Source organism: Loxodonta africana, chromosome 2 (assembly GCF_030014295.1).
Source record: "Loxodonta africana isolate mLoxAfr1 chromosome 2, mLoxAfr1.hap2, whole genome shotgun sequence".
Lineage (NCBI taxonomy): Eukaryota > Metazoa > Chordata > Mammalia > Proboscidea > Elephantidae > Loxodonta > Loxodonta africana.
In genome coordinates this window covers 164,942,372-164,965,363 of record NC_087343.1, presented here as the reverse complement: position 1 = coordinate 164,965,363, position 22,992 = coordinate 164,942,372, and the positions used below count along the sequence as shown (strand labels likewise).

General features: G+C 50.9%; 1 protein-coding gene across 1 annotated transcript in view; it reads left to right on the top strand.

The window, feature by feature from the left end:
* CAMK2A (calcium/calmodulin dependent protein kinase II alpha) overlaps nucleotides 1–22,992 on the top strand; it is a 75,042-nt gene that overhangs the window by 5,564 nt on the left and 46,486 nt on the right. The window contains exons 2-3 of the mRNA XM_064278164.1: nucleotides 11,650–11,744; nucleotides 19,510–19,569. Coding sequence (XP_064134234.1) covers nucleotides 11,650–11,744; nucleotides 19,510–19,569 — 155 coding nt within the window. The remainder of the gene's footprint in view (nucleotides 1–11,649; nucleotides 11,745–19,509; nucleotides 19,570–22,992) is intronic.

Genomic DNA, 22,992 nt, shown 5'->3' with positions numbered 1-22,992 from the left:
ATTTGCCCAAGGTCACAGGGAGAGTCGGTGGCAAAGCTGGGCCTGGGACTAAAGGATAGGAAGGGAGGGGGCGGGAGGCAGATTCTCAAGAAGAGGGTGGCAGGGACAGGGAAGGACAGCCTTTCCTCCCTCCTCTGAGCTACCAGAGCAGCAGGCGCAAATGTTCTGGTGCACACTGCAGCCCTCCGCCCCCACGCAGCCGCCCCCACACAGGCTGAGACACTCTGACACTCCCAGAGCCTTCCTCCCTACCTCCCTCCTGCTCCCAGCACAAGCAGGCAGCGATAGTCACTGCTCCAGCACCCCTGCAGTCTGGGCCTCGACCTCCACCCAGGCCTCCCCCTACCCCACTGCCCTCTCAGTCGGGCGGGGGCAGAGCCCTGAAATGCAATGCCTGCGTCCAGTTGCTAGTGCACACGTACATATGTGTGCACACACATGCACACTCACACAAGCTCACAGGCCCACACATGCACGTGGACACACACCCATGTTGGCCCCGGCAGGACACAGAGCGCAAGTCCACCCTCCCAGGGCAAGGATAGCAGTATGGTGCAGGCGGGGCTTCTGGCTGTGCGCTCTCTGTCTCTCTGGTCTCTGTCTCTCTCCCTCTCTATGTCTCTCTGGTTCCTCTCTGTCTCTCTTTGTTTCTTTCTCCCCGTGTGTCTCTATCTCTGTCCATCTGTCTCTCCTCTCTCTCTGCGCAGCCCTTTTTGCCACAGAGCACCTTCTCCTGCATGCGTGCTGCCCATGGTACATTCTTCTCAGAGCTTCTCTGTGGGACTGTAGGGAACCTGTCATGCCAGGCAAGTATGTCCCAACTTGCTGAGGCCCAGCCCAGGCACTAGATCCTTATTGGGCCTGACTGTCCATCAAGGTGTCAGGAGGAACTAAAAGTCCAGTGGGATTTTCTGTGCTGGAGAAAGATGAGGGCCTTAGTGTCTTAAGATAATGCAAAGGAGAAGCATGTCTTTGATTCTTGCCTCATTCAACAAGTATTTCCTGAGCACATACTTTGTTCCCAGCCCTGGGCTGAGCCCAGCATGTACCACAGGCAAGACCTATGTAGTCACTGCCCTCGTGGGGCTCATGGTCTAGTGGGGAAGCAGGCATTAATTAAATCACTTCAGAAATTATTTAAATGCAACTGGATAAGAGTCATAACCACAAAGATAGAGCTATGAACTGCAAGGAGGCCTCGACTAGTTGGGGTGGAGGAGGTAGCAGGGAAGGCTTTCCTGAAGATGTGACATCAGGAACTGGAGGCCAAATAAGAGTTAACCAGAGGGAAGAGGATGGAATAGTGTTTTTCAGAGTGGGAACAGCACAGGCAGAGGCTCTGAGGTGTGTATTTTGATGGAGTATGCCAGCCCCAGGGGGTCTGGGTCCCAGTCTTCTCTGTCCTGCTCTGTTCTGAAGGCCTGGGACCTAGAAGGAATATCGAAAACCTGTAGCTTGTCCAGAGGAGAGGGGCTGGATGCAGTGGGAAAGGTCTGGAAGCCAAATCAAGTGAGGGGAGGCTGGGGAACTGGGCATTTTAGCAAGGAGTTAAGATACCTGGGGGCCTGTACCCTCTCCCATCGTCTCTGCAGGGAAATCCTGGGGCTGGAAAGCAGAGAACAGACTGCTCCGTGTGGCCCTGGAGGGCGGAGCTGGGGGGAATGCATAAAGTTACTGGGGAGGTGGATTTCTGCTCTTAAGGAAGAACTTCCTAACAGTCAGAAAGGCTCCCCTGTCCCGTGGACTGATGCTGCCTCCGGAGACAGACAGCGAGCTCCCTGGTAGCAGAGATGCAAATCCACACTCCTTGTCCCACCCATTGGCCTCCCTGGCACGCACCCCCCCCCCCCCCAGCCTAGTAAGGTACTTTGCTGCAAGAATGAAGTGGGAAACGGTTTAAAAAAAAAAAAAAAAACACCGTTGCCATTATCGAGTCATTCCAACCCTATGGGGTAGAATAGGACTGCCCCCACGGGGTTTCCAAAGAGTAGCTGGTGGATTCAAACTGCCATCCTTTTGGTTAGCAGCCTGAGTGCTTAACCACTGTGCCACTAGAGCTCCAGGGAAATGGTTTAGGGGCCAGGATATGATTCAGAATATCAGTGCAAAGAGTGCTGTGTCTGGGGAATAAGGCCCAGAGAGGTAAGGGCCTTGCCTATGGTCCCATGAGTCAGTGACACACGTGAACTGAGTGCTCCAGCCTCTTTCTGCTTGAGTGCTTGGCTGTCTTACTCCTTAGGGTCTCTCTCCCTGACACACCTGAAAAAATCCAAACTAGTTGCTGACGAGTTGATTCCGACTCATGGTGAGTCCACGTGTGCAGAGTAGAACTGCGCTCTGTGGGGTTTTCAATGCTGTGACCTTTTGGGAGCAGGTTGCCAGGCCTCTCTTCCAAGGTGATCGTTTGTACCACCCAGGGACTCCTGAAAGCCTTTAGACAGGGCCAGGCCAGAAGTCCATCAGAGGCTAGGGAGAAAGTTGCCACTCAAGCGTCTTCCCTGCTTTGCCATGCTCTGGCCCTGTCTCCAAATGCTGTGAAGAATTTTCTTTTTGTCAACCATTCAAGACAACCCATACTCAGCCAAAACAAGGAATATGTTGGAACTTCTGTTGGTTCAATGTTCCCTACGGCAAACAGAATCTTCTGGTTCCCAGGCCTTCTGTGTACCCCACGAGACTTCTGCTGGCTTGGCATGGGACAGGCTTGAGGGGTGCAGGGAGGGGTGTGCGGGACAGCTCGAAGACACTGCGTCCCTGCACAACTTCTGGAGTCTGGGAGTGGGTGGCTGCAGCCGCAGGTGGGAGGAGGTATGGGTTCACTAATAAGTCCTCGAACTTTCTGGCAGTAAAATCCTGTGGTTTGTCGCGCTCTGGGCCAAGCTGCTGTGGTGAGCCAGAGAGGAAGAGCGGAAAGCCAAGCACAGGGGCTCCTCAGCCCCCAGCCCCTATCTCCTTTGATTTATTTGCTATTTGGGGACCTGCATAGCTGTTTTTTGTTTGTTTTAAAGAAAGGGCCTGACTGCTTTAACAGAAAACGTAAATAAAATGAGAGAGCTTGAAAATTCCTGACCTGGTTCATCAGTTGATTTCATAGATGGGGAAGCTAGGCTCCAAATGGTGAACAGAGGTGGGTGTTGTAGAAACACCCAGTGCAGGCTCTTTCTTTTGTTTCTGAACGAATCTGACCCCAGCTTTTTAAATGTTTGGGAAATCCAGGACCCTTCAGAGCATTTCGTGTAAGCTACGGCCACTGTCCCAGAAAAACACACGCCCACCTCACCACACAGAATGTGGTACATTATTTCCCAACAATCCCCCTACCCTAAGGCCCATCTGTGTACCCCAAGTTAGGGTCCCCTCAGATCTGAGAATGTGGGATATTGGAAAGAGCAATTGATACAGTCAGGAGTCCTGGATTCTAAGTTTTGAACCAGCTCCCTCTCTTGGCCTCCATTTCTTTATCAGTGGAATGGGGAGAGGGTGGGCCTCAACTGTAAGAAATTACTGGGTATACCAGCTTCTGACGCAACCATGTGTAACCCCCACTTGGCCTCTCAGGTGAAGCTGCTTAGGTGCTGACAATTTTTTTTTTTTTAATTTTTGGTAAAAATACATACAACAGAACACATCCATTCATCAATTTCTACATGAACAATTCAATAACATTGGTTACATTCTTCATGTTGTATTGCCATTCTCCCCATTTCTACCCACATTGTTTTACCACCATTTACTTGGACTCACTACCCCCTAAACTTCTTGTCTATGCTTTGGAGTTACTGTTGACAACTTGACCTCATATAGATAATTCTTTGAAAGAATTCAATAGTGATGGCAAACATTCTTTATTAATTTAGCTAAACAGTTGTTTAAAGATGGCTTCAGGGGATATTTCTGTTCATGGTTTGAAGGTTTTCTCAGAGTGATAGATTCAGGGGTTCCTCCATTCTCAATAGATCTAGTTAGTCTGGATTCTGTAAGAATTTGAAATTCTGTACCATGTTTTTTCCCCTTTCAATCAGGATTCAGCTACTGATTCCTTCATCAAAACGTTCAGTAATGGTAGCCAGGCACCATCCAGTTCTTCTGGTCTCATGGCTAAGGAGACAGTACTTCATGGCAGCAGTTAGACCTGCAGTGTATTTCCACCTCTGTTTCCTGGGCCTCCTTCTTCCTCTGCTGCTCCAGGCAAATAGAGACCAATTGTATCTCGGATGGCCTCTCACAAGCTTTTAAGACTTCAGGCACTATCCACTGAATTAGGGAGGGGAACAGTAACTCTAAAAACAGTTATTAGGCCAGTTGACTGGACAGTCGCATAAAGCCATGTTGGGTACCACGGCTCTAACTCTGTCTGCCGTGGTCTCCACTCTCCCCTGGGTCTTGCTCTGTGTTGAGTTATCTCATAAACTAACCTGGGCTGATGAATTATGGACCAGGTAACAGATCTGCATTTGACACGGAACTTTCTAAAATCACTGGCTCATCTTAGAGGTGATAATGGCAGAATGTTTAGGTATCTTAACCCAGGTGGGAGATATTTGGGAGGAGACTGGGCTTTCGTGATGAGGTGCCTGCTATGTAGCATCAAGGAAAGATAGTCTGTGAGTTGCTAGAAATGAGGGACTGGAGTTCTGAAGAGAGGAGGGGCCGTAGATCAAGATTTCAATGTTGTTGGTGATGGTCAATGGCTTTGACACTTCAAGGGTCACAGACTCCTTTCTGAGGCTGGTGAAAAAGATGTACCCTCTGCCCAGAGTAATTTTAATAAAATTTTAGGTGGGTATATGAATGTCCAGGGTCTTCCAGAGATCCCAGTTAATGGCTCCTGGTAAAGGGGATGAGGAGGAAGTGGCAGAAGAATGTGTAGACAAAGAACAAGGCTGACAGGAGCTGAGGGAGCAGTGATATTTGTGGAGGCAGATGAGACAGTAAAAGCACTGTCAGCAAGGCGGGGATGGCAGGGAGGGCCCAGAAACCAAAGGGAGGATGAATCTCAAGGCTGGGTGGTCATTGGGGCCAAATGCCACCTGGTTTGGGGCTAGCAAGGCAGATTAGGCCCCAGGGAGGTGGAGGTGGCGGAGCAGGCACAAACAATTCCATGGAGCCCCGGGGGCGGAAGCCAGATTGTAGCGGGTTCATGGAGTGTGGGAGGTGAGAAGAGGAGGCAGGGGATGTCGGACACTTGTTCTAGAAGTTTGGCAGCAAAGAAGGAAGGAGGGAGAAAGGAGCCCAGGCTGCTGGGTCGAAAGAAAGAAAGGTTCTTGGTTGTTTTTCTTTTGGTGGGGAGGGGGTTTTTATTTTTCCAGAGTGAGGAAAACCTGGGTGTGTTGGAGGAAGCAGCCAATAAGGGAAAACCCTAAAGCCTGTGGAGAACTGTGGGGATCCCAGAGCATCAGACCCCCAAGGAGGAGAGGGAGGGTTCAGTGAACTTGCTATCTCCAGAAGGTCACAGTAAACCATGCTTTGTCTACTGGCACCCATAGGAATGCCCTGGGCTCTTCGCTGCTCAGGGTCAGGGTGGAGGGGCTTTTCCTCGTGGAAAAAAGGCAGTTGGCTGTAACTGATCTTGGACAGCAGGAATCTCTTCTCATTCTTACTCAGCAGGGATCTCTCACAATGGCCTCAGGCGGAAATGGGGCTAGCGCTCCTCGAGTCATCTTTCAAATGGGGAAACTGAGGCCCAGGAGGATAAGCAAGCCAACAGCCAAGCTGGGTGAGCACCCAGGTCTTCTGACTCCCCATGCTGTGCTCTGTGTGAAGCACCAGGCTGTGTGTCAGTACCACAAGGTGTGCCAGGCTAGAGAGGATGGTGGCCCCCTGTGGGCTGGCAGCCAGCAACTCCTAGGACACCAAACCTGCCAGGCAGCCAGAAAGCAATTTCCCAGCGTGAATCTTGCTTTTCACGGGCCATTAGCACGTTTCCACATTCTCAGCCACCTAGACCCACTATCACCCTGCCCTCTCTGGCTGTTAGAGTTCTGGGCTTGGCCTCGAACTGCAAGTTCACACTTGGTGCTCACACTCATGCCGGCTCACACCTCAGGGGTAGGCTGCCCAGCCGGGGAGCAGCCCCCTCCTCTCTTCTCCATGGCACGGCGCACCCTCTCTCTTGGCTTGCCTCATTCCTGAGCTTGGCAAACCAGGTCCATTTTGTTTCTGAGGATGCCAGCTGTTCACATTGAGTCGTAGACAACGATGCCTACAAAAGGCGTCGTTTCGCGAGCATTTACTATGCTCCAGGGGCTGTGCAGAACCCCTTGCGTACCTTATTATCTCTTTGAATCCCTGAAACGACTGCACCAGGTGGGTACTATTATTATCTGTATTTTACAGGCGAGGAAACAGGCTTCCTGGGGTAACTTGTAGCAAGTGGCTGAACCAGGATCTGAACGCTAGTCTGATGTAGGAGTGCTTGTTCCATCATGCGCATAGAATTGCGCTATCCCATACCTTGGTGGTTTAGTGGTTGGTTAAGAGTTTGGCTGCTAACCAAGAGGTCGGTGGTTCGAGTCCACCAGCCGCTCCTTGGAAACCCTATGGGGCTGTTTTACTCTGTCCTATAGGGTCACTATGAGTCAGAATTGACTCTATCACAATCGGTTTGGCTCTTTTTTTTTTTTTTTGGAGCCACAAACAGCTCTTTAAATTTAAATCAAATAAAGTAAATCACTCAGGTCTTCAGTTCCACCAGCTGCATTTTGAGTGCTCTGTAGCCTTGTGTGGAGCCCCTGGGTGGTGCAAATGGTCAAGCACTCAGCTGCTAATCAAAAGGTTGGCCGTTCAAATCCATCCAGAGGTGCCACAGAAGAAAGGCCTTGTGATCTGCTTCTGAAAGGTCACACCCATGAAAACCCTATGGTGCAGTTCTACTCCGTAACACATGGGGTTTCCATGAGTTAGAATCAACTCAACGGGCAACTGGAGTTTTTTGTTGTTGTTTTTTAATAGTCAAATGTGGCTAGTGGCTGCCATGTTGGGCAACACAGAGAATATTTCCATCGTCGCAGAAAGTTCTATTGGACAGCGCTGATATCCAACAGTAAGCTAGGAAAACCTCTATACTATTAAGCCTCTTTCCTAGTCCCCACATTGCAGATGAAGAAACTGAGGCCTACTTTGGGGTAGATCCCTGCCCAGGCCTCCCAGCAGGGCTGAGATCTCAGATTCAGCCCCTCCAGTGTCTGTCTGTCTGTCTCTCCACACACACGCCTCTCACTGTCCACATTCTCTGACCCTCTGGCTCACATGGATGTGCACTTCCTACCCAGGGTGATGCACATGTGCTTCGTCACCCCCCAAGCCTCACAGTGTCACATACCAGGCGGCCAACACACCTACGGACAGACACAAGGCCCCTACTATCACACCCAAGGATACTCCCAGGACCTGCCCACAGGCATCCCTCCTCACACAGAGCCCTCACGCCCAGGCCTCACCCCTTCCTTTCCGTGGCCCCTGGACACTTCCTCATGCCACTGCCCTGTCCTGTTCCCAAATTCTCACCTGCCCACCTATCTGCTGGCCACCTGCTAAGCTCAGGGCCACAGGAGGGGTGGGCTGGATCTTGTTTGCCAAGGCTCCTGGGCTGTGGCCACTTGCTCACACAGGACAAGTGTGCAAAAATAGGCCTTTTTAAAATAGAAGATAAAAAAAGAGAGGAAGTTAGGGCTGCAAGCTCTGCTGCCCCCACTCCTGTTTTTGCCATCTGCCTCTCCTCTGCCCCGATCTCCCTACCCTACCACCTGTGGCAGGCAGGGATGAATCTTCCCACTTGTGGGTGGAGGCCCAGAGAGAGGCAGCAACCTAACCTGAGGCTGCACAGGGAGAAAGAGGCACTCCCTGGCCTAGCCGTTTCCTTGCCCCATCCGGCCCCACTCCTACTCCACCCCACCCCACCGTGTCCTCTTATGCTTTGACTATGAGCCTGGCACTGTGCCAAGCATTCTGCATTCATCACCTTACTTAATCTCCCAACAAACCCAGGAGGTAGACGTCATTATCGCCCCATTTTTACATGGGAAGAAACAGGTTCAGAGAGGCAAAGCACCTTGTTCAATGTCACATAGCTAGTAAGGGGCTGGCAAGGATCAGACGCAGGTCTTTGTGACACCAGAGCCCTTGCTTTTGAGGACCACAGTCTCCTGCCTTTGGTAGAGTCAGAAGAAAAAGTGCAGGCGACCTGGATTCTCTTCTTGGCCTCACTAGTTGTGTACCTGCTCACTTGAGGCCTCAGTTTCCTGATCTGTTAGATGGGAGCTCATCATTCCAACATCTCAGGGATGCTTTGAAGTTCAAGAAGAAGCTCAGTGTGAATGTGTATTTGGGGGGAGAAAGCCTTTTGGGGATGCAAGGGGCTGACACCCTCTGGATCGACAGTTCTGAAATGATTTCTGTCAAAGCCACCCCCACCCCCCACCCCCCACCCCCGCCTCCTGGAGAGTCTGATAAAAGCTATGCATCCTCATCTGGGAAACAATGTGCGTACCTCACTCAGGTGCCCAGATTCATTCAGGGTTCAGGGACACCTGTAGCCCCACCACCCCTTGCATGGGCCCCTACTTAAGAAACTGCTTTTCACAAAAGCTCAGTGCTGTGTTCTCAGGAGGAAGTTCAGCAAGTGAGGCTTCTCTTGTTTTAGAGATCTGGCTCTTAGGCCCTCAGCTCCCTGGGGGCAGAGCCCAGGTTTGTGGGACCTGCTGAGCCCTCCAGGATAGAGCCCCAAGGGATAGCCCCCTCAGTGATGATTTCCAGCGGGAGGCAGGACTCTAGCAGGAGTTCCCCAGGAGGCAGACAGGACAGTGCCGAGCTGGCTACGAAAAACTCACCTGGAGAGTGTTAAAATGAATTCCAGCTGACTCCACCTTTCCTAGTGGATCATATTCCTGGTCTTTTGCCCACATTCCAAGGAGCCCTGGTGGTGCAATAGTTAAGTACTTGGCAGCTAACCAAAAAGTTAGTGATTCAAACCCACCAGTGGCTCTGAGGGATAAAAGCCCTGGCAACCTGCTCCCATAAAGATTATAGATTAGGAAACCCTATGGGTCAGTTCCACTCTGTCACATGCTGTTGCTGTGAGTTGGAATATACTTGATGGCACACAAGGCTAGACTCCTGCCTCCCTCTGAAAATCCCCATCCTGGCTCTTTCTTCCTCATCCTTCTCCACAGCTTCCTGGCCGCTCACTTTGTACTGCCCAGACATGAAGCTGGTGATATGCCCAGGGGTGTATGCAGAGCAGGCATCAGTGCCAGCCTGCAGCCTTCCCTGGTGCCAGCACCTTCCCCTCACTCCCTTGCTCCTGTCACCTTGATTTCTGTGGCTTGAACCTACCCGTAAACTTAGGGTGGGGATCCAAATTTAGAGAATAGGATGGGATGTGGCCACATCAAGAGCCTGGGCGTGGCCTAGCATGCCAGGGAGTGGTAGGCTCCCAGGTCAGGAAGCTGGGAGTGAGGCGATCTGAGTTCTAGAGACAGTTCTGTTTGCAGCTTGGTGTGTGACCTTGAGCAATCTACACTGAGCTACACTTGAGTTGATGATCTTCGGCTCCACTCCATACCTAACTAATTAGAATCTGCTTTGTAACAAGATACTCAGGTGATTTGCATGCTCACTAAAGTTTAGGAAGCCTGCTCGGGAGACTATCCAGAACCCATTGCCATCGAGTGGATACTTTAGCATATGGTTAAGGCGGTAATGAGTCCCTAGACCCAAACCAAACTCATTGCCATTGAACTGAATCCAACTCACAGTGACCCTGTAGGAGACAGTAGAACTTCCCCATAGGGGAAGAGAGCGGCTGGTAGATTTGAACTTGCCAACCTTTTGGTTAGCAGCCAAGCTCTTTGCCATTATGCACCAGGCTCCAATAAGTCCCTGGGTGGCGCAAATGGCAAACGGTTAAGCACTCAACTGCTAGCGGAAAGGTTGGTGGTTTAAACCCACCCAGAGGAGTCTCAGAAGACAAGCCTGCTGATCTTCTTCCAAAAAGTCACAGCCTTGAAAACCTGCCATGGGGCCACCGTGAGTCAGAATTGACTTGATGGCAGCTAAGGACAACAAGGGTGGTAATGTTGGGGAGTATGGCCAGCTTCTGGCCCCTCAGGGATCCCCTCTGTGGAGTGAAGGGGTTGGACCACAGGACGTTTGTGATAAAGGGTACGAAATGATGCCTAGACTCCAGACCTAGCCCTCAGACCAGTTTTGCTTGGCCTGATACCATATGGAAGCTTTTTGGGAATAAAGGGTCAGTATTTTTATTTAAAAATTGATAACTTTCACATAAATATCCAAATTTCTGGCTTCTGTTGACAAATTGAATGATCTGGCAAATGGGGCACATTCTACATGGCAACAATATGTTTCTCCTGTCAGCATTTAAACTCACAGCCCTCGCTCCAAGTTCTGTTCCAGGCACGAGTACTTTAAGGATAAAATTCCAGGAGTCCCTGAAACATCTGAAGGACACTCAGCCTGACTCTTAACATGAGGATTACAAATTAAATCTGCACTGAGTTTTCATTTCCACCTATCTCACTGGCAAAATAAAAAGGTCTGATAGCACATTGCGTTGACAAGGGTAGAGGAAATAGGTCCCTTCACATATGAATGGGGATGCATGTTGGTATAAACTCTGAGGTGGACGATCTCGTAGTATCTGTTAAAGTTACTTAACTTTGGGCCAAACAACCTCAGCTCTAGAAATTTATCTCATAGATACTCACACACCTGGGAAATGACACGTGTATAGGGTGAGGTTAGTTATTGCAGCACTGTAATAGCTACAGATTTGAACTAACCTAATTGCCCATCAAAGGAGCCCAGCTGGTGCAGTGGTGAAGTGCTCGGCTGCTAACCAAAGTGTCAGCGGTTTGAACTCACTAACCTCAGAAGAAAGATGTGGTAGCCTGCTTCGGTAAAGATTTACAGCCTTGAAACTCCTATGGGGCAGCTCTACTCTTCTTATAGGACCATTATGAGTCAGGATCAACTCAATGGCAATGTGTTTTAATTGCCCATCAGTAGGGGACTGGCTAGGTAAATTATAGGATAGCTGTACAGTTAAATACTATATAATGAGGAGCTCTTGTATCATGATATGGAAGGAGGATCTCCAAGATACATGATTCACTGAAGAAAGGAAGGTGCAAAGATCCGGTCCCATTTGTGTGTGGGGAATATCTGGAGAGATGCTCAAGGAACTGGTAATAGGGGCTGTCTCTGGGGAGGGGAACTGGGAGACTGGGGCACTGATGCAAGAGGGAGGACATCTTTTCACCATCTACACTTTTGGATCTTTTGAATTTTGGACCGTGGCGATGTGTTGCTTCTTCAAAAAGTGAAAAACTAAAAACTTTCAGGAACCTAGATTATGTGGTTCTAACACTGCATGATTCTAATATTTCACAACCTGGTGAGCCTAACTTGTTACAACTCTGAAAGACTCATCTCACGTGAGGCCAAGCTTCTCCCACTACCAGTGGTTCTTCTGGGGCTCTCCTGCGTCTCCATGAGTTGAGCAAGCCCTGAGCTTGAGCAGCCCTGATGGAGGTCCTCTAGCAGGGTGCAGCTGCGTGAACTCTGGCATCTCCCAGGGACGAAGCTTTTGGTCCCTCCCTTACCTTTGTCATCTTCTCTGTCTCCTAGGGGCGCCTTCTCGGTGGTTCGCAGGTGTGTGAAGGTGCTGGCCGGCCAGGAGTATGCTGCCAAGATCATCAACACCAAGAAGCTCTCAGCCAGAGGTAGGTGGCTGAACCATGCCCCACACACTGTCTGGCTCTCCTTCCCTTCACCCCTTTCTCCACCCTGTGGGATACTTTGAGAACAAACCCCTTCCTTTTCCTTTCTCAGGGGATCTAGGCTGGAGGCCACAGCCTCCCCCAGGCAGGCCAAGCTCTCTGGCCCACCCAGGTGAAGGCTAAGGTGCAGGAAGGGACTTCCTTTCCCCGCTCTTCTGGTACTCCCCTTCATCTCTCACCTCTAGACCTCTGCGCGTGCCATTTCTCTGCTGGAATGCCTCTACCTGGTTCTTTACACAGCTGGCTCTTTACCAACCTTCAGGTCACAGCTCAAATGTCACATCCTTTGAGAGGCCTTTCCTGAACCTCCCCAATCTGAGGTGGACTCCCCCATTTTCTCTCTCTCATTACTGTGTTTATTTCCTTCACGGCTTTCCCCCAATCTAGACTCAGTCCTATTTACTGATTTGGTTACTTGTTTAACATCTATCTGCCCTCTTGATTATAAGCTCCAAGAGGGTAGGCTGTCTCATTCACTGTTAACTCCAGGACCCAGGACAGCGCCCAGCACATACCCAAACCAACAAAGCCAAACCCATTGTGTAGAGTTGATTCGGACTCATGGCAACCCCATGTGTTACAGAGTAGAACTGCTCCATTGGGTTTTCTTGGCTGTAATCTTTATGGAAGCAGGTTGCCAGGCCTTTCTTCCATGGTACTGTTGGGTTCACAGGTCCTAGGAGCTGGGACTTAAATATGTCTTTTTAGGGGACAAAATTCAATCCATTGTTGTTGTTGTCTTGTGCTGTGAAACTGGTTTGGACTATGGCGACCCCACGTGTTACAGGGTAGAACTGCTCCATAAGGCTTTCTTGGCTATAATCTTTATGGAAGCAGATCACCAGGCCTTTTCTTCTGTGGTGCTGCTGGGTGGGTATGAACTGTCAACCTTTTGGTTACCAGCCAAGTGTAAACTCTTTGTGCCACCCAGGGACTTCTGGCACATACCAAGTGCTCAGTAAGTGTTCAATAAGTTCCAGGTGGGCTGTGCTTCGACTGTGGCAGTCCATCCTCTGGCCCCTAAATACCTCCTAGGACAGTGGTCCCAAACCTGTCTGCCCACTGGAATCGCCTGGGGAGCTTCACAAACTACGGATCCCTGTGTCCTGTTCCAAAAGATGATGATTTAATTAGTCTGAGTTATGACCTGGGTTTTGGAAAAGATCCCCAAGTAATTCTAATATGCAGAAAAGCGGGAGGATTACTGTCCTCAGGTGTAGGAAATGTTGGAAGTGACCAGCAGCCTTGGGAAAGATTGTTGGAAACACAAATTCTTGAGCCCCACTCCAGATTGAAGGAATCAGAATCTGTTTTGTAACAAGAGGCCAGGTGATTCATATACACATTAGAGTTTGGGAAGCCTGCTCTGTGACTTGCTTTTTGCCATTCGCATGTGGTTAGCATGGTAAAGGAGTGTCCCAAGTCCCTGGGTAGTGCAAACAGTTAGCACCCTCAGCTGCTAACCAAAAGGGAAGGGGTTTGAGTCCACACAGGGGGGCCTCAAAAGAAAGTCCTGATAGTCTACTTCTGGAAATTCAGCCCCTGAAAACCCTGTGGAGCACAGTTCAACTCTGCCACATTTGGGGTCTTCATAAGGTGGAGTTGACACGAAGGCAACTCGTTTGGTTTTGGCTTAGGGTGGTAATGGTGGTGGGCACACCAGTGTGTTGGAGGGAGCTCTCCTTACTGATCCCGATCCCGTGCCCTTAATGGTGTATAAGCAGTCTTGGGGACTGCCTGGTAGTGGAGGGGATTCTGTTATGTGAGGTGGGTACAGGTGTGGGACCCTGCAGCCCGTGGCCTATGCAGTGTGGGAGATGTTGTGTGAGAGACTGGCATCGTGGCCAGGTGTTTGATGACCCCATGCTGAGCCCTGCCTGGCACAGACTGCGGCTGTGTCTGGCCCAGGGCCCAGCAGGTGTGGGGTTCACAAAGGCCCTGCGCTGTGGCTGGGACAAAGTGTTCACACTGTTCCCACAGGCCTCCCCACAGGCACCTCGTTGCTGCTCTTCATCTCTCTGGCTCCGTCTTGCTGGGAGCTCAGCACTCTCTCCTGGTTACCACACTCCCCGCAGGGAGAAGAGACTCAGCAGAGGGGGCCGAGGAGGAAAGGGTCTTTGAAAGCCCGGGGCCCTAGTGTGATGCACGCTCAACCTCCAGAGGGTGCTTGGGGAGCAAGTGAAAGGCTGGCATGGAAGGGTGAGACCTGTGGAAGGTACGGAGCCAGGGCCAGGGGCAGGGAGCTCAGCGAGGGCAGGGAGGCTGGCAGTAGGGCTGCCATGTGCCCAGATATGTGGACTGGCCTTGCTGTTGGTATGTGACCAGTGACAGGCTGGCACCCTCTCTGTTCTTTGTCTCCAGTGATCAAGGGAGATGGCGCAATCCCTGAGATACACTGGGGACAGGGCTAGTGCCACGACTTGGGGTGACATGTTGAGGTTGCCCCCAAGAGGACGGAGAGTCAGGAAACGAGGTCCTCCCTCTATGCTGGGGATCTTAGGTTGGTTCACCATATATTCAGAAACACGCACACACACGCACGCGTGTGCATACACACATACACACACACACACACGCCCTGCTCCTTCAGCACCCCTTCACAGAGAGAGACAAAAGTATATGGGGAGCGTGGGAGGGGCATCGTCCCTGTGTGGACTGTGACTAAGCATTTCTGAGCAGCGTAGGCAGACTCTGGGCTATGGCGGACAAATACTTGACTTCCTGGGAGGAAGGTGGTCTGGGACTAGGTGGGAGAGCAGCATGGGGTGGGGAGGTTATCAGGGCAACCTCCTCCAAGAAGTGTGCCAGCTGCCAGCCCATGTTCTCCCAACAGCAGAGGCGGAGCAAGCTTCTTTTAGCAGATTTCTTTGTTTGCTGCTCAAGGTGCCCCCGGGGGGTCTGGGTGCTGACTATTTGGCAACATGCTCTAAGCTGCTCCTGCTGGCACTCCTGGATGACTTCCGGCAGCTCCCAAGAAGGGCTGCGCCCACCCGCGGTCTCCGTCTGCCCCTCCCAGGGAGCTGTGCTTCCGCTTCCCCACCCAGCCTGGCATCTTCTAGCAAGGGGTTTCCAAACCCAGGAGATACCCTGGTGGTGCAGTGGTTAAGAACAATGGTGAACCAAAATGTTGGCAGTTCAAATCCACCAGCCACTCCTTGGAAACTCTGTGGAGCTGTTCTACTCTGTCCTATAGGGTCTCTGTGAGTCAGAATCAACTTCATGGCAATGAGTTTAGTTTTTTGGTTTATTCTTAAACTAAGCTCTTTTTTTTTAAGTGCTCATAGAATGAACAGTGCAAAGAAACCAAAAGGAGATGAAGTGAAAAGTAAAAATTAGTCCTTTCCCCCCAAAAAATATTTTTTTCCCAAGCTCCCTCCAAATCCCGTAAAAAAAGGTAACTGCCTGAGTTCCACCCTGAGGGTGGGGCCCAAGCTCCCATCCTGTTTAAATCCTGTTCTCAATGATTAGTTAACGTACATGGAGGGACGACTCCCTGCCACGTGCTCCACACACCTCCTAGCTTTTTCCTCACCCTGGCACACCCCAGGCAACATTTTAGGATTGGCACAAATGGTTAAGTGCTTGACTGCTAACCAAAATGTTGGCGGTTCGAACCCACTCAGAGGTATTGTGGAAGAAAGCCCTGGTGATCCATTTCCAAAAGATCACAGCCATTGAAAACCCTATGGAGTGCAGGTCTACTCTGACGCATGTGGGGTTGCCACTGTTTTTACTGGTCTGGTGCAGCCAGAGGTGACTGGCCTCAGTACTATGACATCCACAGGCCCCAGTGTCCACCCCGAGTGTTGAGGGGTCACTTCCTTGGTCCCCTGGTACCAGTCTCAGGGCACCAGGTGGGAAACATGTCATGAGCTCATTCAGGCTGCCCTTGAACTTCAGGTGCATGCAAGGGAGGCTCTGAGGGGGTCTTCCCTGTCTCCTCCCCACCCCTTCCCTGGTTCTCTCGGTTCTTGGGATTATTTCTCCAACTTCCCAGGATTGGAAACCCTGTTATTGCCCTATGGAGGAGTGGGGTGCCCTTCCTGTTCCCAGACTCAAGGCCTCTTTTCTCCCTGGCTCATGTGCTTCCTGCCAGAATTCTGATGCCCACATGCCTGCTGAAGCCCGCTCCTCTCTGCGGGCACAATCCTGTCCATCTGTATGATTGCGTTTCCTCTCCCACAGCACCCCTGTCCCACTGGGTCTGTCTGGCCCCAAGGGCCTTACCCCAGTGTTTCCATCCATCCCTGCCTGCTGAGTTGTGGGCAGGGCTGGCCTCCTCACCCCCAACACCAGGAGGCCTATTTCCAGGGAGGGAGTGAAAAGGTTCAGAAAGCATCAGAGTGGGCATTGGGGGACAACCCTTCCAGGTACCGAGGTAAGAGTCTGGAGACCCCAAGCTTCTCTCTGCCCCCTCACCATTATGGAACTCTACTGAGCTAGATGGATTGATTGATCAATTAATGCATTATTAGAGTGGGAGGCAGTATAGTATAGTCATTTCAAACATGGATTCAAATCCCAGCTCTGCCTGTTATTAGCTATGGACCTTAGGCCTCGGGAATGTGGCAGTGATCAAGAGACGAGGTCTTGTTCTTATTGAGCCTCTTCTAGGGACAGAGACTAAAAGGAACACGAAACATGTAAATAAACTGGTCGATTTCAGGTAGCAATGAGTGCTGTAAAGAAAATAAGACAGGGTAACCAGTAGTGATGGAATGGTGGGGGGATACTTTTAGATAAAGCAGCCAAGGAAGCACTCTCTGGGGTAGCGGAGGAGTGGTGATAAGGTGCTGGCACCTGTCTGATGAAATGAGGCAGCCACGGGAAGAACATTGCAGGCAGACAGCTTAGCACGTGCAAAGGGCCTGAGGTAGGAAGGAGCTTGATGCGCCTGAGGCAAGTGTGGCTGGAACTTCCTGGCTGAGAGGAGAGTGGCCTGAGATGAGGCTGGGCCTTGATGGCTGAGGTGAGGAGTTTGGATTGTATTACAAGTACCTTGGGAAGCTGCTGGAGAGTTTAAAGCCAGAGAGTAACGATCTAATTTATATTTTCAAAAGAGCTCCCTGGCTGCCGTGAACAATTGGCAGGAGAGAAGAGGAGTCCAGGAGTGGGTCCTCGGATCTCCGGTTCTAATAAGGCTTGACCATCTGATGAGTGATTTTGATAAAGGGACCTCTCTTCTCTGGGCCTCAGTTTCCCCATCCACATAACAAAACAAGGCCTCATAGGTCAAGAGCAGCACGGTCCCTATCATTGCTTGAGGTTTCCTCTGTATTAGAAAACAAAGACATTTCAAATAGGCTTATAAAAATGATGACATAATGTATATGTTTACATCCAACAAATTAATGCTTTTAATGTTGAACGTTGCAATGCCGTCTGATTGTACTATTCACAAAATGTCGGCAAGATTTATAAAAACAGTTAATTCCTAGCGTTTCCAGCAGTGAGGCCTGGTAACCAGACACAAGTTTTGAGCCATGTGACCAGCATTTGCTGTTTTCAATCCTGTCAGTGTAACCCTGCTCCTTGGATTATAACCTCATGTGGAGAAAACATCAAAATTCTGGATTAAGCCCCCTCCCCCAAACGTGTAGCCTGAGTCAGAGGGACCCCCAACCCCCTCTCAGAGACCTGTTTGATCTCTGGTTCTGCTGTGTATAGGGTGGGTGGGAGGCAGGGTGTGGAGGGGGTGATGTCCAGCCTTCCTCAGCCCTTGGCCAGCCCTGAGGGGGCTCCCTGTCCTCTGTCCAGGAATCAGTGTCTCCTGCCTTCCCTGGAGGTTATGGAAGGAGGCCAGGGAGGGAGGGGAGCCAGGGGTGCACCCCCACAGCCTGGCCCCACCTCCCCTTCTCCATCCTGCAGCTTGTCTTCAGCTGGGGAGTTGAGCCTATGGAAACAGAATTGGACTTAATTGCTTTATGGATGGAAAAGCCACATTTCAGTATTGATCTTGGCTTCTGCGGCCCTTGGAGGATGGCCAGTGATTGCTCTAATGGAGGAGTGGGGGGAAGGGGAGCTGGCAGCCCAGGAACAAGGGCTAAGGCTGGGAGGGGGGCCCTTTCTCCATCCTCACCACCCTCTCTAGTGCCTGCCTGCTCTCGCAGAGCCATGAGGAGACTGGGGTTCTAGTGCGTGCTTGGTCTCTGAGTGTCCATGTGAGTTCAGGTACATCACTTCCTTTCTGTAGGACTTGGTTTTCCCATCTGGGAATTGGGGGCAGGTGGAGGTAGTGGTTATGTTTCAGTGCATGGAGAGCAGTATAACACAGGGTTTTGAAGCCCAGGCTCTGGGGTCTGACTGCCTAGGTACAACACACGGCTCCTCCATTCACCATGGGTGTGACATTGGCCAGTTACTCCTCTGAACCTCTGTGCCCTCATCTGTAAAACTAGAATAATGATAGAACCTCCCTCAAAGGTTACTGTGAGGGCTAGAAATGCATATAAAGAGCTCTGCACAGTGCCTGGCAACAGTAAATACTCAGCTTTTGTTAGTAGTTCCTTTTTTATTGCCTTTTTTTTTTTTTTAAATTAAGGCATTAACTGCCAAATTGTGAGAAAAGCACCAGAAAGGGAATTGGCTACTACTGAGGCCTGGCCTTAAGTCAAACAGCAGTTCCAGGTCTATAAAATGGGGATAATGATGCCCTCAGTCCAGGGTTGTTGGGTGGACTGAATGGGGTCGTAGATAGGACTGTACCCAGTGGCCTCAGAGTCAGAAGTCACAGGTAGCAAATCCTGAGCAAGGCCTCTCTCCCTAGTGGGTGGGAAGGCCCAGAAGATTTGGACGGAAGCCCTGAAAAGGAGGTTTGAACATCCTGGGTACACCATGAGGCTGCCACAGGGAGGTTCTATAGATTCTTTGGGGCTACCTTCATCTCTGAGGCCTCTGAAAGGCAGGTAGCTGCTTTGAATTAGTACAACTCTTCTCCTGGAGAGGATATCTACTCCCTTGGAAATGTGTTCATTCATTCAATCGCTCGTTCTTTCATTCAGTTATTTCTTGAGCACCTACTATGTGCCAGGCATGCAGCTGAATGCCAGGGGTGCACAGAGACCAAGTCCCTGCCCTCAAGGATACAGGCGTCTGTAAGACAGTGTGGAGCATGCTGTCAGGGGCTGTGAGAGCACAGAGAAGAGGCCCCCTACCCACCTGGCAATCAGGGCAGGCTTCTCGGAGGTGATGACATCTAAGGATGAGTAGGAATGAATGATGGCCAGTGCATGATGGTATGGGAAGTTGAGAGAGTGTTCTAGGCTGAGAGAACCACACATGCAAGGGCCCCAAAGTGAAAAGGCTGGCTGGGGTAGGCTCAGAGAAATGATTTTCAGCCTGGGCACAGTGTAGAGCCTGACGGGCCGAGCTGGAGGATGTGGCAGCAGGAGTCAGGCCTCAAAGGGTGTTATAGGCTGGTGGAAGGAGCTTGGGCTTCATACAGGAAGGGGCTCAGGGAAGCCCCTCATTTGAGAGCTCTGGAAATTGAGGACTAGAGATGGGAAGGGACTTGCAACCCGGGCCTCTCTCTCTTCCCACCGCACCCCCCTGCCTTCCTGGAGAACCCATAGGCCCTGGCTAAAAGGCAAGTTTTTCCAATCCCCATGGGCTGCCCTGGGAAGTGGAGATGAGAGGCTGTGAGGAGGGAGAGATGGGGTGGTGGAGGGTCCTCCCTCACCTGGACCTCACCTGGTCATCTGTGTTTCAGACCATCAGAAGCTGGAGCGTGAAGCCCGCATCTGCCGCCTCCTGAAGCACCCCAACATTGGTGAGCCCTGGGGAATGAGTGAGGAGTCTGAGCGGGGGCTGGAGGGGACGGGGTACGTGAATGTTTGTGGAGTGGGTGCTCTCTTCTCTGGGCACAGCAACAGTAGAGATGAGGAAGGGGGCGTCTTTAATAGTTTCCACCTTCCTCAGAGACCAGCTTGGTTGGGGGAGAGTGAAAAGGGGGCCCTTCCTCCCTGCCCACGCTGCCGGCAGCCTCCTTCGGAAAAGCTGTTTCAGGAAAACTCTTGGAGCTCTGAGAGAGACAAAAATAGGCCAGGAGGGAAAACACTTGGCCTTGGCCTGCACAGCCCACTCCCCAAGCCCACCCCCATGCTGAGTCAGTCTGGCACCCTGGCCCTGCCGCCTCCCTAGCCCTGCCACCCGCCACCAAGAGGCAAGCTCCGTTGGCCCAGGCCTCAGGGGTCAACCGGATGCAGGCTGAGGCTACGTGGAGAGGCCAGCTGGGTTGGATCTGGATGAAGGTGGGCAGAGCCAGGGCAGCAGGGCCAGCTGAAAGGGCACTAAAACAGCAGGTTACTGCCTGACCTCCCCATCTCCACCCCTGCACCTTGGGTGGGGTGGGGGTGGGAGGCTGCACCCCTGCCCGCCAGGATTCTGAGTCGTGACAAGAGGAAGTGCAGATTTTAGATCTAGTTCTGCCAGGGAATGGCTGTGTGACCTTGGGCAGGAGTACTACCCTCTCTGAGCCACTTTTCTCTATCTTCACAAGGAGAGGGCTGTTCAGATCAGTGCTTCTCCTTTTTTAATCACCTGGGCATTGTGTTAAAAGGCAGATTCTGGTTCAGTGGGCTGGGGCCTGAGATTCTGCATGTCTAACACGCTCCCAGCTGATGCCAAGGCTGCTGGTTCATAGGCTGTGCTTTGAAAACAAGGCCTATGTGCTCTCTAAGGGATATTCTAACTCTGACAGCCACCATGCCATCTCCCTCAGGAGAGAAGCACCTCTCAGTGCCCAGGGCCCTAAGGGTTAACTCTCTTGCTCAAGCGAAGCATCTCCATCTGCTATTTATACCCAGACGGCACCTCCCCTTAGCTGCGCCTGCCTGGGAAGGGGAGCAAAGCTGCACAAGAGCAGCCAGAGGCTCCAGGGCCAGAATCAGAGAGGAGGCATCCGGGAGGCTTGCAGGGAGGATCCCTGGTTGGAGCCTGGTCCCTGGCCTGCTTACTTCCTCACTGGGTGGCCCTGGGCTATTCCTGCCCTCTCCCAGCCTCTAACTCCCCATCTGTATGATGAAGGGAGCGTGTGAGTTATCCTTGACTATAAAATTCCATGATTCTTTTAAAGGCTGTCTGCTCTGGAGAAAGGAGGAGGGAGTGTGTGTGTGTGTGTTGCTACCGGATTGCAGCTGTCTCAGGTCAATGCTGCCCCTCCCCACTTGCACCCTCTTCTCCCTCTCATTCCCAGCTATAATGGAGCAGTAAGTTAGGGGTTCTGGGGCTGACAGGCTGCAGCTCAGATTATGGGTTTGCTGCTTAATTGCTGTGTGACCCTAGGCATGTTGTTTAACCACTCTGATGTACAGTTTTCTCATCTGGAATACGGGAATGATACCTATCTCATAGTATTGTGATGATTAAAGCATAGCATAATGGCTGTCCTGAGGTAAGTGCTTTGTTATCATTAAGCTGCCCTCCTTTTCCCCAACCTACACCTTCCTATAGAATAACTTGACTTAAGTAAGACATATTCTCTTGCCTGAAACACCACCATAGGGTTATCATTTCCCTGAGTCATCAAGATTTTTGGTCATCGTTGGAGACAACATTGTGGTTAAGAGAACGGGTTTTGGAGTCAAGCACACCTGGGTTCAAATCCCAGCTCCGCCATTTACTAGGTGTTTGAGCTTAGGCAGGGTATGACCCTTTCTGAGCCCCAGTATCCTCTGTGAAATGGAAATAATCACGTACCCACCTTCTAGGATTGTTGGGAGGGTTAAATGAGATATTGCAAGTAAAGCCCTCAGTCCAAGCCTAAACCAAAAAACCAAACCCACTGCTGTCAAGTCAATTCCAACTTATAGCAACCCTATAGGACAGAGCAGAACTGCCCTATGGGGTTTCCAGAGAGCAGCTGGTAGGTTTGAACTGCTGACCTTTTGGTTAGCAGCCGAGTTCTTAACCACTGCACCACCATGTCTCCAGTACAAGCCTGGTACATGGTAAATGCTCAGAAATGTTAACTATCATCTTCATTATTATAATTCTCATCAAGTCATTCATTCCTTTCCTCCATTCACCTGATGTCAAGTGTTCCCAAGATCTGAGGTCTTTGCTAGACACTGAGGATGTGTGGAAGGATTGAGGCTCCGGGGATGAGAGCTGAGGGGGAGGTGGCTGATGCACAGCTTGCTGGGAGCAGAGCAGAGCATCCCAGAACAGGAAAACCCTCAAAGAGCCTTCAGCTACTATCAGGGCTGGAAGGATCCTTGGAGGGTGCCCCTTCCTGATCCTTTAAGCATCTCGCTTTAAAGTAGGTTGTAATTTCAGCCCAAAGAAGTGCAAAGAGGTACAGCCACGGGCGTAGAGCCTGAGAAACGTAGACAGAGAACTAGCCCACATGCTTAGAGAATCCAGCCAAGGTTACTGGTTGCTGCCTATATGTGGCTGTTGCCTAGCCCCAGGGACAATAGGTCAAGGAAGTCCCTGACACGCACAGCTTGGTCCAGCTGTGCCATGAACCAAAACCCAAAACCAAACCTGTTGCTCTTGAGTCGATTCCAACTTGTAGCAACCCTATAGCATCTTTATTTCCCCAATCCTGCTTGGGGGAGGACAGTACTCTGCTTTCTGGGCTATTACCACCTACCATCTACATATGGGGCAGACTCCAGAAGGCCACCCCAGGGAGCAGGAATCTTGGACTGTGCCAGGAACAACTTGAAAATCCAGAAGATGATTTGAGGTGGGGAAGGGAAATGTGGTTGGTTGATGATGAAGATGATAACGTCCTCATTTATTAAGTTCTTCCTGGTGCCAAGCATTGTGCTATGTGCTTTATGAGCAATATCTCACTAATTCCTCACAACAGCCCAGCAGTATTAGCACTATTGTTAGGAATGGAGGCTCAGAAAGGCTAAGTCATTTGCCCAAAGTCATACAGCCAGCAAGTCCGACTCCAGAGTCCATGTTCTTAGTCCTTCTTTTTAGCCTCCCAAGTGGATGTCAGGAGTGTGGTGTCAGGGACACACATAGGGAGGGGAGCAAGTCCTTTCCTTCAGCTTCCAAGGAAAAAATTGCAACTGTTGGAAATAGGACAGGCATGTCAGAAACTTCATAAATCCTTCATAAATGAACAGATTTGTTTGTTCTGTGACAATATTTTTAAAGGCATAAACCGACAACCTAACTCAATTGACATAGACAAGCCAATCACTCCACCTGGACCTGGGACCATGACTACGCC